The sequence below is a fragment of the Dicentrarchus labrax genome, unplaced genomic scaffold (assembly GCF_905237075.1).
Source record: "Dicentrarchus labrax unplaced genomic scaffold, dlabrax2021, whole genome shotgun sequence".
NCBI classification, from domain to species: Eukaryota; Metazoa; Chordata; class Actinopteri; family Moronidae; genus Dicentrarchus; species Dicentrarchus labrax.
Window position 1 is genome coordinate 28,456,569 of NW_026136720.1, and position 19,472 is coordinate 28,476,040.

Sequence of the window (19,472 nt, forward strand, 5' to 3'; positions counted from 1 at the left end):
AACTCTAACACTGCTTTATCATCTCTACAAAGTTATACCCCTTTTGGAGTACAGGGAGAGCTCCTGAGGTCCTTCTTTGATACTGTTATGGCATCAGCCATTTTCTTTGGAGTGGTCTGCTGGAGCAGCAGCATCTAAGCAGCCGACAGGAAGAGACTCGACAAACTGATTAAGAAGACCAGCTGTCCTGGGTTGCTCCCTCGACTCAGTGCAGGTGGTGGGAGAGAGGAGGATAATAGCAAAGCTATCATCACTGATGGACAATGTCTCCCACCCTATGCAGGACACCATCAGTACACTGAGCAGCTCCTTCAGCGACAGACTCCTTCACCCCAAATGTGTGAAGGAGAGATATCGTAGGTACTTCCTTCCTGCTGCTGTCAGACTGTTTAACAACCAGCACTGCTCCCAGTAACCTGCATGTGCATGTGCATATATGTTAATGAGTTACAGAACAAGCCTTTTAATCATCAGCGGTGCAGGAAAAGAGGATATGGGAGCAGTTCATTTCCCAGCACAAGCAGGGAGTTTCATAATGATGTTGTTCTCTGAAAAGGGAAAAGTGCAAGCACTGGTTTATCAGCAAGTTATTATCATTATGAGTAAGCACTGACAAACTTCATGTGACAGGCCTGGATACACATATTTCAGTTTCCAGAATTCCTATATTAATCTTGTTACTGGATTTGAAGATCCTGTTGGTTAACTACCTACACATGACCTCCGGCTTATTGTGCCCCTCAACAATACAGAAGCTTGTAGTAACAATGTGTCACCATATTTGAGGTGCTGCTAATCATATTCTTTGGGCCAAACAAAATTTGACAGGGGAAGGAGTAGGCGTGATTATGCAATGTTAACAGACAAATTATTTTTTTCAAATCCTACAGACTGTTACTTTATAATGTGTCCTGTAAAAATCAAGCCTATTCTACTAGCATCTAACATCTATTAAGGATTGTGCATTTAATCATTGAACTTTTCTTGGCTGAGAACAGGTCACTTGACTGCTTTTCTCGTGTGTGTGATGAGTTGATGTCAAGCAGACAAGCCGGTTCCTTGATCCTTAGATAGAAGTTGGCTAGATTTCAAACTGATACATTGTTTTCAAAGGAATTATTTTTTATAAATAAATAAAAATGCTGTCAGACCGGTGGTGCTACAGTTGAGGCAGTGAACAAAGGTCTGACTAGATGTTTTGTATTCTGTAACTGAAGAAGATGGCAAATCATCATCAAACATCAAACAGCCAATGAGTTGGAAAACTCCAAGCTAAAAAAGACTGAGAAGAATGGAGGACAATGGCGCAGAGTAGTAACCTAAAAACATGTTAAATATTATGACAGATCACATGACTGTTTCTCTGGTTCTTTTTTTTAAATTAAGTTCTTGTCACATCTTTCAGATTTTGGTTGGTTGTCCCTTGGTTGTGGGCTGCAGTGAAGTTTATGAATGCTTTGTTGTGTAATTTGTTGGCAGCGTGGACCACTATACATCTGCTTCTATTCATTTTCTTTTCTTTTTTTCTGGTTCGGTCTAAATGAAAGGGCTGTTGCAGTCTTTGATGTAGCCAAAGAAATGAAGTCCATCGTCATGGGATGTAGCCTCTTTTAACAGCTGAGATGCTACAGCTTTATGCATTGTGCTGTTTCTACCTGCTACATTGTTACCTCGCTGTTACTATTGTCAACAATATGGCTGCAATATGGTGACTAAAGTGTCACATGAATGAGACGGTGCTGCTATGATACCTGAGTTTTGGTACTGTAACAAAATATAGTGCTCAATGATAATATCTAATTGCAAATTTTCTGGCCTTTGTGATTTATTTCTGCAATGATTTTCTAAATAATCAAAGACTTTGTTACAGTACCAAATAGTCTAAGACTTAGATTATTTAGCTGCTAGTATGGCTGTAGACTTAGAGTCTAAGTCTACAGCCATACTAGCAGCTCTGTGAGACTGGCACAGCAGTGCTTTGAGCTAAATGCTAATGTCAGCATGCTACCATGTTCACAAGGACAATGCTATTTAGTAAAGTATGTATATACCACAGACAATAAAGCAGGGTATGCTTTAGGTCGTGGCTACCTTGTGAGTCCGTCCAGCTCAACGCACCAAACTGTCAAACTAGGCAGTGCTGATCAGATATGGATTAAGATTCTGTTACTGTGTTGTTGATTTCTTGCCTAAAATCGTTTCAGAAACATATTTCAGTGTGTTTACTGTTTATCTGGATTATGAGAACATGTGTGACTCAGTGTGTCACTGCTGGCTGCAAAAAAACAGCATACAAAAACAACATGCCAAACTCAAGGCTTCAAAACGGAACTCTACAAACCAAAGGGTGACGTCCCGACAGGTTCACACTTGGTCACAACAGTCCTGTAAAGTGTACAACTATCTGAAAGAAAATTTAACGTGACATCTATCAGAGAACAGGCTTCGCTTTGCTGACAATTTTTGAATTGTTTGATTACGAGAGTTGAAGTGCTGGGTGGATAAATAACACTAAAATCACATAAAACATGGCAAAAACTTACAACTTCCAAGTTTGAGGTTGGGTAGCTGACAGTCGATCTATCATTGAGCTTGAACCTTCTTACTAACTACCGTTATCACCCATTGTTACTCCGTAGCAGTCTGGAGTAAAATGCGCACTCACGTTGCCATCAAAAATAAACTTAAATCGACTAAGCTCTTCTTGTGGAAACAGTGTTCTAACTTCCTGACTTATAGATCTTATCATCTATTAAAACACACGATTACTAAAACAGAACTACATTTGTTAAGTAAAATATATTTGAAAATTATTTTCATGCATAATCAATGTTAATTCTAACAGTACAGTATACATCAACATACTTCCTGTCTGCATGTTCCTCCCACTCTTCAAAATAACGCATTAAGAAACGCTTGTCTCCAGCAAATGTCTGACCAATGACATTTTGGTCGGATGAGAGCCAATCGGCCACAAGGTGTCACCCCTACAGAACAGTGTGCTGATTCTACTTCATTCTGTCTGTCTCTGGGTAGCTAATGCTAGCTAGCGTTACATAATGATGACAGCCTGCAGGTTGTGCAGGTCTTTTAGGATTCTTCTTCAACTGTTTCTTGGAAACAGGAAATGTTTCAATCCTGCATGTTAAAGAAAACATTAAAACAAGTTAAATCATCAATCTACCCCAAGCTTGGAAGAAAAAAAAATGAACTGAGATTTAATTATTCAGTTGTATCGCCCAGCCCTACAAAACGATTGTGGGAATGTATGAAATACCGGCAGATCTTCACAGGATGTTTGCAGCGACATTAGGCCTTTTCCTGGTTACAGTTTATCCTGCCAGAACTAATAACTCTTCCTCTTCAGTCTGTCTCTTTCAGATAAAATGTGTTTTCCTTTGCCAACATTACAGACAGATTCACTGCTTTCTGCTTGCTTCTGTCTGTCTGTCTGTCTGTCTGTCTGTCTGTCTGTCTGTCTATCTCGCCTTTGGTTCTGTTAAATGAACTCATTAGCTCTGTCAGGCCCGTCACTCAGCTCCACTTTTGCTAATTAGGCCTGCACACAGAGGACTACCAGCTCATTGTGTGTGTGTGTGTGTGTGTGTGTGTGTGCGTGTGTGCGCGTGTGTGTGTACGTGTGGGCTCACACATCTGCGTATATGTCAAGTTTGAGAGGGAGACTCCCCAAAGATACCAACCAACATCCCATGAGTCCAGCTCAACAGCCTCCCTTCATTCCTCGCTGCCTGCAGTAACGGAGTGAACGAGGATAGACAGAATGAAGAAATGATAACATGTAGAAGAGGAGGAGCGCAGAAGGCAGAAGAGTCTGACTCAACACATATTTGATTGTGGCGTTAGTTGTGCCGCAAAGCTACCCGCCTTCCTCTCTTCTTTCTCACCACACACACACACACACACACACACACACACACACACACACACACACACACACACACACACACACACACACACACACACACACACACAAGTAATCATCGTATGGAATGGCCGAAATAACGAAATAATAGCTTACAGAGCAGTAAGTCAGGCAGTCAGACCCCAGCCTCTGTATTTTCCCCCCAAAACTGCCCAGAAATTCCCCTGTGGTTTGGCCTGCTACTCTCTCCTCACTCGCTTTTCTCTCTCATTCCTCTCTTGCTCTCCTCCCTCCTTTCCTCTCTCTCCATCCTCCTCCGTGCTCTTTTCTTTTGTTCCTCCTTCTCTATCTACAGTCCTCCATCTCTCACCTCTGTCTTGCTGCCCCCTCTTCCTCCCTCCCTTCATCCTTCTCTTTCCTCTCGTCCCACACATCTCATGAAGTCCTACCTCTCTCCCTCTGTCTTTCCTTCTTAATCTTGTCCACTCCTCCCCCCTCCCCTGAAGTCTGTTTCTGCCAGAGACCTAATGAGAACAATGTGTCAGAATGCAGCCCCCATAGAGTGTGTGTGGGGGGTAGATGTGCTCCTGGGGTCCCCCCTCTAGTACACACATGTGCATATACATTTACAATAGCATTTATGCACATTTCTATGGCAACTTTGTCATGTAGCACAGTTTTTACAAATCTATATGTACTGGCTGATATTGTGATAGCAGGGATTTTACTGTTCACTGCTCACGTTTAAATATTTTAATTCTCGTACTTAATAGTTAACAACAGAGAAGAAATTGTTAGTCGATGAATTGATTAATCCAGCTTTTTTCAAAGTGGGGGTCGGGGTCGCCTTGGGGGCCACCAGGGGGTTCCAGGGAGGGAAGAAAGAAATTGATAAATGCTAAAAATAATTATTATTCTCTGGTTCCAGCTGCTCAAATGTGAATATTTGCCTTCTATGATAGTAAACTGAATAACGTTGTGTTTTTGACTGTTGGTGGACAAAACAATGCAACCTATTAACCTAGCCTAGCCATGCAGCCTATCACTGCATGTATTTATCAACCACAACATCATTCTCATCAATATCATGTGTTCCATGACTGGAAAACTAGTCTTTAAATTTCCGGGTTTTCAATGTTTTCTAGGACGTGTGGGAACCCTGCCAGATTCCTAGTCCACTGAGCGTGGCCAACCAGAACAAATATAAACACTTTTGATTGTCATAGAAGTAGTAGTAGTAGTAGTAGTAGTAGTCCTGAACGAGCATACCCTGGCCCTGAAACTGAAGCAGCTGAATGGAATTCAGACATCATCCATTTTTATTTTTTACACCCAAGCTTTTCCTGTTGCACCCTGTGTATGACGCAGTCCCAATATGATATCATTTGTTCTGCCCTAACTGGTGCACTAAAGCTAACTGGAGAATGAAGTAGATGTCAATTAAGTATCTGTAGACAACCACAGAGTACTAATCAGACAAAATAGGGACATGGGCATGCAGGGTCTTTAACCCTTTTTTTCATTCATTCAGAATTTTTCCAAACTACTCAATGAATCAGTGTGAAATAAAATGCAGATTCAATTTAGAAACGTTTCCAGATCTAAATCAGGAAGTATCTGATGAAATAATAAGTAACAAGCCAAAGGATCTTGCCAAGCTTTTGATGCCAGATTTCAATGTTACAATGCTACAGTATGTTCAAGACACTGAGGCTGGAAAGACAGGACTAATCTAATTTAAAAACTGATGCTGTTTCCTAATGCACCAAGTTGTGAGTGAATAAAAAGCAGCTTCTATTTAAAGCCCCCCTCCAGTCAGAATTCACGGTTTCTTCTTGTCCCTACAGTGTGCTGTCTGAATGCTGTCTGTGCAGAGTTTGACTCTAAAAGGATGTTTTCACATTCATCTGCTGAAAGTGGAAAGTTTCTCTGTGCTCATTGAAAAGCAGATTTTTAAGGGGCGGGGCCTACCAGCATGATTTGTGACATCACACAGTATTGATCCACCACTTCCACTGAGAATGGACTTTACAGTGAAGTAGGAGACATCTTGTGTCCAGCAGGAACTCTTTAGAAATGAACACAATTTGCATATTCATAAATTCGTGGCTGGGAAATCAGGCTAACTTGGAAATGCCAAAAAGTGCAGTTCCTCTAACAGCCACTAGAGGCTGGCTCCAGCAGTGAGTCAATCTCCATAAGCCCCCATATGAAAATGCCCAACTTCACAGAAGAAATAAACATGTTTACAGCCTGGTACAAACAACAGACTAGACCTGCTCTATTTGAAAAGTGTCCTGAGATAACTTCTGTTATAAATTGGCGCTATACAAATAAAACTGACTTGAATTGAATTGAATTGAACAGTTTTGGCCTCTATGGCTAATGTAGGCATCCATGGCAACTGTACGGGGGGTGGATATTTATATAACTCAGTCATTTAAATTATATGAAGGCTTAAAGTTACAGACAATTAAGGGCATAGCTGCTTTGAGTGACAGGTGGGTGCTATCACTGGAGACTGTTTTCATTAACCAGGCTTCATTCAGCCCGCCTCAGCTACACCCACACTCCACCTCTTTGCTAAAGATGAAGGGAGGCTGTTAAATCCTCCTCTTCACAACACATCCACACTGAAATCCAAAGATATTAGGCAAAATGTTACAGGACATTATAGCTTGGGCAATGCCTGCAGAGATTTAGCTTTACTGTTTCTACAGTGGTAGCTATCTTATATCTCTGGTTGCATTAGGCTGTTGCAGGCAATGTTGCATGTCAGAGAGCTGGTCTGCTTTACGGTAATAATGGATTTACAGGATTTTTACATCAATGTGATGAATTCACTTGATTTGTCGACTATCTGAGACACTGGAGAGGCATTCCATTAGGTTATACCTATGAATGTTTTTTTAATTTACTTTCCATACAAAGTTTCTATATCAGGGACATACTGGTGACCTAGTGGAACCCGGTTTGGTTCAGGCATGTCATACTGCTAAAAAGATAGTTCATGAAGTTACAATATACTGTATAGCGTTATTGCAATATAAAATGGCACATATTGCAATAGAAGATTTTCTCCACATTATCCACAACCACAGGACACTCTTAAATACAGTCTATGTTTTTTTTTAATGCAGATATATTTAGCTATCAAACAAATCATATCTAAACATGACTTTACACATTTGAATGTAGGCCTACTTTAGACAGAATATGAACTTCATATGGATTCTATATTCAGAAATCCTGAATATCAATTGATTTAGATAAGAATTAGGACAACAACCTTGATATAGATATCCATACCCTATGCATATATAATTGCCTACATACAAGAATCACAGACCATTATGGACAACCTCTCTCTCTCACACACAGATCACAACAAGAAAAAGTATTCCCTGGATTCAGCAAACACAGACTCACACCTGCCCCCATCCTCTTTGTTGTCCTCAAACCTGGATCAGAGGAAAAACCCTTTGGGAAATCATTCTGCTGAAGTGTGAACACGTTGTGTTTATCTGCAACACCACACAGTAACATTTGTGAAATTACATAAGTCAGTTTTCCCAAAGGTCAGTGTATTCAGTGTATGGCCTGTAAGTCTATTTGGATATGTGTGCCAACTTTCTACAAAGGATAAAGCAGATTACGGACAAAAATAATCACATTCATCGTTCTCTTGTGTAGTGACTGTTAAAGATTACAAATGTCTACCCATCATGTTGGCAGTGAGGGCACAGATTGATGCTGCTTTATCCACAGCAGGTCCCAGCAGCAGGAAAAACTGGATGCTTTTTGTTGTGGTGTAAACTGGGGCTGCGATTAAGTTATTTTGATTATTGATTCATCTGTTCATTATTTCATTGATTAATCGAACCATTTAATCTCATCACCAGTGCAAATACATTTATATTATTACAGGATACTCACAGAAAAAAAACCCCACAATGGCGTCAAATTCTGTTCGTGAGCTGCGCCTTGTAAATGGTAAATGGTAAATGGACCTGTACTTGTATAGCGCCTTTCTAGTCTTCCGACCACTTTAAGCGCTTTTACACTACGTGCCACATTCACCCTTTCACACACATTCACACAGTGATGGCAACATGGACATTTTCTCTTGTAACACGGCACTGAGGTATGCGTTTACTGTACTAGCTGCCATTAGTGACTAAGCAGGTCCAATTAGCTGGCTCTACCCGGACTGGGGGCTCAAAGGACAGGGTGAGGTTTCTTTACACTATCAGCACAGAAGCTAGCATAGGAGAATGAGCACCAGAAAGGGAGCCGAGCATGCGGGCAACGGAACGGGAACAGGTGATTTCCAACAGCTCCGACCAGGAATCTGACACCGGGGACGATAGAAGACACAGCGAGTTCAGACGGGGACAGGAGAGGCATGAAACATGAAAGAGTGAGTTTGTAGTGAGTTGATTTGCAAGTAACTGATAACGTTATACATCATCCATCGCATCGATAAGTCCACCAGTATTTGTTTTTGTGATGTTAGAAGTTATCTGTTCTGTGTTTTGAATAATGAGACTGTGTGATGTTATACTGTGTTGAAATAAATCAACTAAATGTTCAGTCTCCTTGCCGGTTCCTCTGACACATTCACAATCATTACCACTTTTTCAGTTTTTTGCAGGCAGCTGTTAAAATACATATATTTAAATAATTCAATTGATATCATAAACATACAACAACTAGTCGGCTAGAACAATCTCTACTGGAGGGCAGCCCTACAGGATTCATTACAATGACTCACTGTATCACGCACTGAGGTAGTCAAAAGTTATATAGTAGTCTGTATGTATATAGACACATTTTGTGTCTATATATATATATACATATACAGACTATATATAAAAAATCCAAGTCACATTAAAAAAATAAATTAAATAATAACTAACTAACTAGGTAGCTGGCTAGTCATTAGCTAGCTAACAATTGATGTAGATTAGATAGCTAGTTAGATAGCATTTTACTAACTGCGACTTATATATTATATATATATATATATATATATATATATATATATATATATATATATATATGTCACATTTATCTTTGAATCATATTTAAAATGTGGTTGTCTTTTTAACATAGAGAGCCTAGCACATCTAAATACAGGAAAGGAGGAAGTTGACCAAGGACACAAAGGGGGCAGGACTTGGGAAGGGTCCATTATCCCAATTCGCCACAGCTGTGGCATTTGGATCCCGCTCGCCAGTGTTTCAGATTAACAGTCACTCCCCAGTGGCGCCTGTTAACTAGTGATTGTGTGTGTGACTAGTGACTTTCAGCTGAATACGTTAACTAACTGGCTGAAAGCTGCCAGTTAAGAGGGTCACCGCCTCAGGAGGCCGGAGGAAGGAGAGTACAGGTGGTTAGTACAAGCAGGTACAGAGAAGAAACATTATCCTGCTGTACCCCTTACAAAGTAATTAGCAGAAACCACAAAAAATACCATAGTGTGAGCAGCATACAATCTCAGATATCTGAAAACCTCGGGACATAAAATAAAAACTTTATACAAGGCTACAAAACACTAAGGCTTGGATGAAATATACTGTAAGTCTTTATCTAAATTGTGTGAAGGGATGCATTAAGTGAGACATTTACAGTGACATTTCCTTCATTTTAAAGAACAAATTCATAGAGCGCATTTTTGTTTCCATCTGCAGACAGCACTAAAATGTCTAACATTCATCTTTAAGGAGCCATAACAACTTGCCTGACAGGAAACTCTCCTTTCTATAAGAATGTATTTGGTACTAATGTTTAAAAAGTTTATTGTCTTGGCATCTGCCCAACTAATGCAAACACATGTAATTCAAATTTAAGTTTCTGTCACATTCCAGGAGGCCATCTAAACCTCTCTTGAAAACATCTACAGATGGATATCAAAGGCAGTGGAGTTCATACTGAGGCAGAGCTGACAAACTGGCATGCCCTATTTCAGGCTGTGCAGACTCATGCTCCGTGGCAAATCTCGCCCCAGCGAACGACACAGTGAGCGGATGGTTAGCTAGTTTTGGCCCCGGAACAAAAGAAAAGAACTGTTCCTCGTCAGGGCTGTCCCCGTTTCATCAATAGCCTCTGTGTCTGGTATGTGCTGTTTTTATCCCTCCAATTACTTGCACAAAGGCCTCATCCTGTGTCTCCTTCCACTGACCAGCAGGCTAACCCAATAAGACACAAGGGGCTGCTGCAGCAACTAATCATTTGGACATATGGGATATTGTGTCTATCAGTCAGCTGGCGAGGGGAGGGGGAGTAACATGTGGCGTGTAATGTCTGGGATATGTACGTCATGTTTTTATGGGGCAGTTTAAGAAGAATTCATTCATCCCTACAGCCTTGGACAGTGAAACCACCCTGAAATATATACAGTAGATCCCCTCCCGACATGTATTAAAATAATCAGCTTGGAACAATAATGTGTGTCTGATATGTTTTTCTCCCAAAATAACATCCATAAAAATGCATCTACTCCTCCTACCTCATTAAAAATTAAATAATAAAAGATATGCAAATTGTGTTTCCCTGCTGGACACAAAAAGTCCATTCTCAGCGGCTGTGCACTGGGCCTTCAGGTTTTTTACATCACACTGTACAAGTTGCACACTGGACCAGGACTGACTTTATAACTATTTGTGATGTCACAAATCATGCTGGTAGGCCCCGCCCCTTAAAATCAGATGTTCAATGAGCACAGAGAAACTTTCCACTTTCAGCAGATGAATGTGAAAATATCCTTCTAGTGTCAAACTCTGCACAGACAGTATTCAAACAGCACGCTGTAGGAACAAGAAGAGACATTGATTTCTGACTGGAGGGGGGGCTCCAAGATGACAGCCTACAATCAGAGTTCATCAATGGCAAAAAAAACTAAAAACATACATTCTCATAATTTCTTTGGATATCTTGAAGTTTAATAATCCAATGCTTGACAAGATTATCTGTCTTGGATAAGAACAAATAAGATTGAATCATCGTGAATAAGATAAGGACTTTCTAGAATTGACCTTTGAACCATATAAGTTTGGTGAAAAGCCATGATAAAAAAACAAGAAACTGCCCTCTATCGCATGAATCACCTTCTCAGATGTATTCCTCTACTCTCTCCTCCCTTCTTGTGCAGCACCAGCAAATATAAGTCACTGAAGCGTGCTGCAAGTGTGGAGCAGCAAGAACCACCCAAGCCGGAGCCGCCAGTGTTGACCTTTGCCCTAAATACGCACATGCAAGCGGAGGTCAGGAATGTGGGCCACCTAAGCTAATTGTGAGAATATCTGGGGGTTTGTGTATTGTTTGCACGGCACAGCGGTCTGGAACCTCGAGCCTCGTTCTGTCTGACTGCCGTTTCTTTCTCAGAGCGGTGGGAGCCCGGCATGAGAAAGAGCACTGGGAGGAAGAGCCGGTCCACAAACAACATAGCTAGCCGCCTGTCAGACTGACAAACAGTGACAGGCAGCTGACACATTCTTCCAAACAGAGGCCCATGCCTGGACTGAGGCCGTGGCAGGATGCAGCACATCCTCCTGTGTATGCCTGAGGGTTGCTGGAAATGGTTTTTATACCGATGTCAGTTACAACTTTCACCAGCGGTTTTCAAATTATACTTATTTCCCCGTTTCATGAAAGCAATTCTACAGTGCTATATTTGCATGTGTGATTTGCCTATGACTGTAATACATACCTGATTCAGGGAAAACTGATGTTGATACCATTTTTATACAGAGCCTCTGGTTTTTATTTAATCAGCACAGTGGATGGCTTAAAGAGTCTGGGGGATTTTACCTTGGTTTATTTTGGGAGGTACAAAACAGACCTCATTTTGACTTGAGTGCAAATGTGTCACACATTGATTAGTTCCTACAATTCATGCTCATCAGTATTCATCCGGCGCTCATTCCAAACCATTAAACACTGCATTTAGCTGTTCCTGGCCAGAAGTTTCCGAACCCCAGGGGCTCTGTGGCCTCTCTCCCTCTAATTCACTCTTTTTCCACTTTTCTAAAGATTGAACTGTTCTACATTAGCGCAGTTTAGGATGTGAACTCATCTCCATGGAGCTCTGTTCACTCTGATAATGAGCCACTACGTGTCACCTAACAAACACATTTCTCTACCTACAGCATGCAACCTACATCTATAGTGTTTTACTATGTATGTATTGTGGGTGTGTAGATATATGGATATGGATATGGATAATTGGCATGCTTGTAATCACAGAAATCGATCATAAGAGTGTGACATTCCAGTCTCCGTCCGTCTGGGGACCAGCAGCTTTCAGAGTTGATGGGGTATCACTCATGACGTGTAACCAATCAGATCAGAATGTGAGAGGGACATTGAGTGAGACCACAAAGTGTATTTACTCTATAATGTATAATAATCTATTATATGTATTATAAACTGTACAGTATATATACACACTGTGAAACCAGATAAGTTCTGTAACTTTTTGTAAAACTAACAAAACATTTGTAAGTAAAAAACATTCTTGATTGCTAGCTTTAGTAATTTTAAATGATGGTGACTTAATTTTGTAAATTCTTTTGTACTGTAAAAACAAAATACCTAGTAGAAAGTTATTAATCAGGAATGTTTCTGTAACTTAAAAAACTAAGTAGGTGCCACTTATAATTGTTACTTAGAAATGCTGATGTAATCAGTTTCAACATGATTTTCTAGTTACAGTAGTATATTGTACATTACAGTTCCAAGTTTTGTGATTAGTTGCACCCCTACAAATAACTATATAGAAATAGAATAACTATATAGAAAGGTTCTCGCTAATGGTTTTGTTTGTTTATGTAGGTCACACAGTTGTTGTTTTACTCAAAATAAGCCACAGTGGTTTCATTCTGTGCTATGTATTTAGTTGTATTAGACAATAAATTATAAAAAAAAACAAGACTAGAAAGAAGATTTTTATAAATGCTAATTCCACAGTCTGTCCTATATGAGAAGTAAAAATGATACTGGACCCCAGATATTATTCCTAATTCTGATATTGGCCAAATTAATAGAAATGTTGATACACTGGTGCAAAAGTCTCATGTGTACATCATCCTCTAAATGCAGCGAGTACACATTTTATGACCTCATTTTATCTTTTCACATACAGTAATCGACCCATACATGTTTATCATATCCTTTACAGTCAGCATGTTCCACTGCTGTTGTCTCGGACACGTTTATACAGTAAATACACTTTGTGCTTTATACTTCTCGTGAGATATAATTGGTGATATTCTATTTTGTGTTGGTGATTTCCCCACAGATCATTTACATGTTTTCCTCTTTCTCTCGCTCTGTCTCTTTCCTGGAGAGTGTCAGTGTCAGTGTCAGTGTAGTCACACAGACAGACAAATCTCATCTGCTCATGTTTACAGTGACCTCTTGTCTTTAGCAAACCACAGCCATTCAAATACAGAGTACAATGTATCTAACTCTGACTGAAGCCACAACTGTGGTTACTTTCCTGTTTACACTAATCAAAAGCTTTCTGTTCTGTTGATATTCTTTAAGCCCAGTTCCTCCTCCTCCCCAGCTGTGACTGTGAGCCTGTTTGTTTTTGTCTGTATTTCTGCTGTTCTGTACCATAATGTGTTAGAGAAATTATGATTTTTTTTTGTGTGGCAAAAGTTAAAAACACACAGAACATGTGTGGATTTCTAGACAAGCTTTTTCATATCATGGAATAGATTCACGGTCAATCAATGATCAAATTAGGATCACTATAAATCCCGATCAATAGAAGCCGCTGACCCCTTTTCTCTCTTTGTCGGTTCAACTTCCAAATTTGAGAAAAGTTTAAATATTCTATTCCTGCTTTTGTTGGGGACCCCCTACAACCCACTCAAAGACCCCTGGACCCCAGTTTGAAAACCACTGATCAAGACAGTTCAACAAGCTTTAAGTGATAGCATCCTACCAGGGCCAAAGGTGTGGAGTTGATGATGAATGAATCATCTTAAGTCTTAAGAATTATCTAGCATCAGTTCAATTAGAACAGTGGTTCCCAACCTGGGGGGTTTCACTGAAAAACTATTACAATCATGATTATGATGTGTGGGGGTCTGCACCAAACAAACATGTCTTCTTAAATATGGAGAACACATTTTGTAGAGCAGGGCACCTCTGCAGCACTACAGTGCTTCATTATAATGCTGTTTGTCATACATTTTACTTTTATCAAAACACTGCAGCTCTGCTGATTTGTCTATTGTAATGTCAATAATATTTCGATTCATTGTGCAGCCCTAAATAGAAAATACACAATAGAGACAGAGAATTGAATAAAAAGTGAACAGAAATAGCAAAACTCCTCTCTGATCAATATTAACAGGAAATAATCTGCTCAAAATGAATCCAACATCTCTCCTATCATTTACACAAACTTCCTGCTGTTACTGTGGTCAGCTCCCTGAAGGAAAAAGGTTGGCAACCACTTAAAATATACCTTAAAGCTATTCATGTATTTACTTAACACCAGTTACTCTTCAGGGGATAGAGCAACTGGTGTATTTAACTTAATGTTGTTGTTATTTGCATGCTCCATTTTTCAGATTGCTTACAAATATTTCACATTTCAGTCTCGGTCTGATAGAGTACTGCAAGTTCACTTTCAAGGTGTGTGTTTGTGTGTATTAAAAGTAGCAACCCCAGCTGACAGCCGTGCCAATAGTATACAGAGGTGTGTAGCCCGACCACAGTAGTCTAATCTCGGCCTGCGCTAGTCCCCGCTCTCGCGTTGGCCAACTTACCCTCCAGCGTCACTTCTTTCCCGGCCTTCTTAAGCGCCTGTACCGCCAGGTCGTGCGTTGCCTCCCGGAGGTCGTTCCCGTTCACCGACAGGATCGCGTCTCCCACCCGGAGAGCCCGGCTCTGGTCGGCGGCGAGCCCCGGGAAGATCTTGGAGATGAGGATGGGCATCCGGTTCTCGCGCCCCCCCTTGATACTGATCCCCAGCCCGCCGGACTCCTGTTTGACAACTCGGACTTTCCGAACCGCTTCCGAGGAGCCGTCCAGACTGACGGGAAAGTCGCCCTGTCTCGACCCGAAGCTGGACCCGGGACTGCCGTAGCTGGAGCCGGGGCTTCCAAAGTCAGAGTTTGTGCCGTTATTTGGGTACTTCCCGGGGCTGTTTAGACCGTAGTTGCCGTCGTATTGACCCCGACTGGTACCCCCGCGCCCCGGGCTTCCGCTGCGCCCCCGACCCCCGTGGTTCTGGCTCTGGAGTTGGTCTTGACCCGAGGACAGACCGCGGCCAGGGTTCCCCGGACTCGTTCCCGGGTCGTTTCCGTTCGACATGCCATTTCGCAGGCCCGCCGAAGAGTTGTTGTAGTCCCAGTGACTGCCCCCCTGTCCGGGTACCTCTGCCTCGGCCGTTAAAGTCAGCGTTTCTCGGGTGAGTTCGGCGGCCACTCGGATCCAGCGGTCGCGGAGCAGAAGGTCCAGTTGGCCGTTTTTGTCCGCTCTGGTCCAAACTGCCATTCCCGGACGGTTAGCCTGCTCTGAGGCGGGCCGCTTTCACACTAAACTCATCATCAACTTTTTCCTCTTTTTCAGAGTGCGCACAAGCAGCGACTAGGCTACACTGGCCCGCATCGACACACCCACTCACTCACACCGTGGCTGCAGGCGGAGGGAAAGCAGGAGGACTCCCAGAAAAAAGAGGGAGAGGAAAAAGAAAAGAACAACTGGCTGTGACGGGCCAGCCGAGGGCTTGTTGTTGAGTTCAGGCTCTAAAGCTGTCCGACTTCCACTGGAAAGTTAACGAGAATGAAACAAGAGAATATCCGTTCAAACCTTTCAAAATAAAATAAATGACTACGAAATCCGTTTTTAGGAGTTAAGCAAATTAAAACAACTGCAAACTTTGTCCCCCCCAGAAATGATGCGGACACTAATGAACCAATATGCAGTTTGTGTCTTTACTTGCATTTATGAGTCAGCTGGCTGGCTGTCCAAACCAGGGCTGTAGCTAACGATTATTTTCATTATCAATGAATCTATTTTTATATATCAATATCTCTCGATTAAAGCTGCACTATGTACATTTTATGAAAAATGTTTTTTGTCATATTTGCTGACCTTCACGTTATCCTGACAGTAGTACATGAGGCATGCAATAGTGATAGTGAAATAGTGAGAGTTTCAGCAAATATGACGAAAAAATTTCAAAAAGTTAACTACTGCAGCTTTAATTCACTAGTTCTGTCCATAAAATGGTGAAAAACGTTTCCCAAAGTTCAAGGTGACGTCCTAAACTATTTTGTTTTGTCCACAACCAGTTTACTGTCATAGAGGACTAAAGAAAGCAGAACATAATCACATTTGAGAAGCTGAATTCTGTGAATTTGGGCATTTATTCTTACATAAAATTACTCAAAATGATTAATTGATAATTAAAATAGTTGCGCATCCATTTAATAGTTGACAACTAACAAATCATTGCAGATCTAATTCAGAAGAAGCATTTTTTCTTTGGCGATGCAGTCACTGAATGTAATCCAATCCAATCCAACTTTATTTGTTAAGCACTTTAAAAACAACCAAAGTGCTGTACAGGCGAATAAATAAGACATCATAAATGTAAACAGTGATGGTGATGATGAAGACCACTGTGAGGACAAAGTAAACAAAAAACACATTTGTTACAGTTGCACAAAACACAGGCTGAAAAAAAAATGCTGTGGAAAGATGTAGAAACCTGAAGCCACCAGTGCACATACACTGAAAATGGACTTTACAGTGAAGAAATGAACAAAATCTGCATGTTCATACATTCTGGAATTCTTAATGAGGTAGAAGGAGTAGATACTTTTTTTTGCGGGAAAACACATTATTGTTCCAAGCAGACTATTTGTATATGTGTCTTAACACATCTCTGGAGGGAGTCTTTAATAAACACGAAACAATTGAAAGTTTGATCATTTAACGCTTTTATTTGGAAGAATAATCAATCAACTTCCTGTTTCATCTGTCAAATTCATTCCATCTTTACGCGGCTTGTCTGTCTGAAGAGTAAACTAAGAGCCGGATGACAAAGACAGCCAATAGACATGTAGACCTGTAGATTATTTATTCATGATGATAGAGGCGGGGCGTCCATAGACGCATTATAGATCCACTGACTGGGGACAAAGCCTTCTTAAGTTCACTCACTCACTGTGTTGGCTCTATTAATGGATACTGCTGCCTACTACAACCTGTTGTTGTCATATTCTGGAGGTTTTAATGCCATTCCCATCAGTAGAAAGCCAACAGAACTTCTCTGTTGGTGAGTTTACCACTCACAAAGGCAAACTGTCAAATGGAACTGGCAATCCACTGTGTTCATTGTCCTTAAAGCCAATAACAGCTCATTATATCAGTATACAATCATGATGATTTTATAGAGCTATTCTAATAAAATGTATTATGTAATTATAGTATGTAATTTTGTAAGTATGTATATTAATCTGAACTAAATTAGCATCCAGGCGTGGATCTAGTGAAATTAAGGGGGTGTCAGAAATATATGATGATTTAATCCCAAACAATCACATATTGATATATGTATTTGTTTGGAAAAGCCCTCAAGTGAACATAAACTCATGAACTCAAAAATATTATTATTAGTATTATTATTATTATTATTATTATTATTAATAATAATAATAATAATAAAATGTTAGGTGGCATTAGAAATCAATAAACTGTTTTATTTCCATTTCTTCTGACATTTTTCCAAATATCTTCTCTCACTGAACAGATCATAAAATTAACTGCCATTTTTTAACATGCTATTTTCAAAATTAAAGGACCAGTGTGTAGGATTTACTGGAATTTAGTAGTGTAGTTCACCCCCTTTCCAAGCAAAAGGGAGAAACTACAGGGGCCACAAAATGTGCAAAAAACATCAATACCCCTATCTAGAGCCAGTTTTTGGTTTGTCCATTCTGGGTTAATGTAGAAACATGGCAGTCAACATGGAACGAAAGGCAACTTGTGGCATCTGTAGATAAAACAGCTCATTCTAAGGTAGCAAAAACTTAATAATTCTAAGGGGATTATACACTAATGAAAACATAGCTATGAATATTATATTCCATAATCTCCACAATATTCCACAATAGCTCCTCCTAAATGTTACACACTGGACATTTAATCTAAATGAACATGATCATTTTGACACCCAACTGGGGTGGCCAGGTACTTTTGAGGAGTTGCAGCTGCCACCCCACACCGAAGACCCTGTAGTCTTCTTTCTATGTATAAACTGTCAAAACCAATTTATTGTGTCACAGAACAAGAATGTGGTGATCACAGGAAAATCAAGATGGATTTTCTTGATGTAGTCTTATGTAGATGATCACATGATTACCAGGTGTCACTTAGAAATACGACTCTGGCCCCGCTGAAAAAACTCTTCCACAGATTATAACTGTAAAAGTAAGTTTCAATGCCACATTCATAATTCTGCCCTCCAATGGAGTCACAACATGGGCTCTCATTTCCTGTGCCTTTGTTCTTCACCACCAGCAGAGTTGTGGAGTCACATCTGTGAGCATTTTACCAAGAGGTCAATTCACCCTCATTCATTTTCTATGACTAGAGCTCAGCTTTTCGGCCATTGTGGGAAGACAGAATATTTGAAACACCTGTCAGTATAAATCTGTACTATTTAACAGCACCACAAACTACAGCCTCCAAAATGAATCAACATCTCTCTAAAGCATGCCTACAAGGGAACGTTAGGAAACATTTACTGTTGTTTTATTACACTGCATTCATTATAGGACCTAATGAGGTGATAACTGAGTGTATTTAACAGAACATTACTTGTTATGGTACAAAAATAAAAAGAGAATCCTATCTTGTGTAAACTTGATTAATTGAATAATGGAAAACCTAACTATATATAACTATCACTGGATAGGTAAATGAGTCCAGATGTGAGAAATAAAATAAAATATAGTTATAAATCTTAATTTCATTAGCCAGGTCAGAGACCTCCGGAACCTTCTGATTCCAACAGGTCTAGTATTGTGCCTGTTGATGGCCGTTTCCCCCAGTTAGACAGACAGCTGACCAATCAGAGCTTTGTAGACAGGGTTAACAATGTCAGCAGCCTTCATAGCTTGGCAGCTATCGAGCTACATCAATGTCTGGTGTGCATGCAGCCGGGGAACCCTCATCTCTCTACTGCCACGTATCCAATAAAGGCAGTGCCTGAAATGGGCCTGACCAGTACCAGCACCCTTTCTTCTTCTTCTTCTCATATCATTTATAGTCAAAAAAGATGTTAATAGGAAAGATATGTAACTCTTTACCCCCAAAATCAGCTGAGATGAACACTTCTGACTGAATAATTGAATAAATATAGCAATTTTGAAATATTCCTCCCCTTTTAGAACCTCATTCAGCTGGCTCCTTTTTTGTACCTAACTATGCTATATGCTAGGGTCGACTATTTAAAAAAAAACAAACACACATTTTGAAGACGGTTAAAAGATAAAGGAAACATATATAGTATTATTGTCACATCTTACGTTAGCTAAAGTTAGCAAGACACTGTTTT

The 19,472-nt window shown here is 40.3% G+C and overlaps 1 protein-coding gene across 1 annotated transcript in view; it reads right to left on the bottom strand.

Annotated features, from left to right (window-relative positions):
- Positions 1-15,661, bottom strand: part of sntb2 (syntrophin, beta 2) — a 34,497-nt gene extending 18,836 nt beyond the window's left edge. Inside the window, exon 1 of the mRNA XM_051383218.1 lies at positions 14,671-15,661. Within this exon, the coding sequence (XP_051239178.1) occupies positions 14,671-15,400 (730 nt within the window). The 5' untranslated portion in view covers positions 15,401-15,661. The remainder of the gene's footprint in view (positions 1-14,670) is intronic.
- Between the last annotated feature and the right edge of the window lie 3,811 nt (positions 15,662-19,472).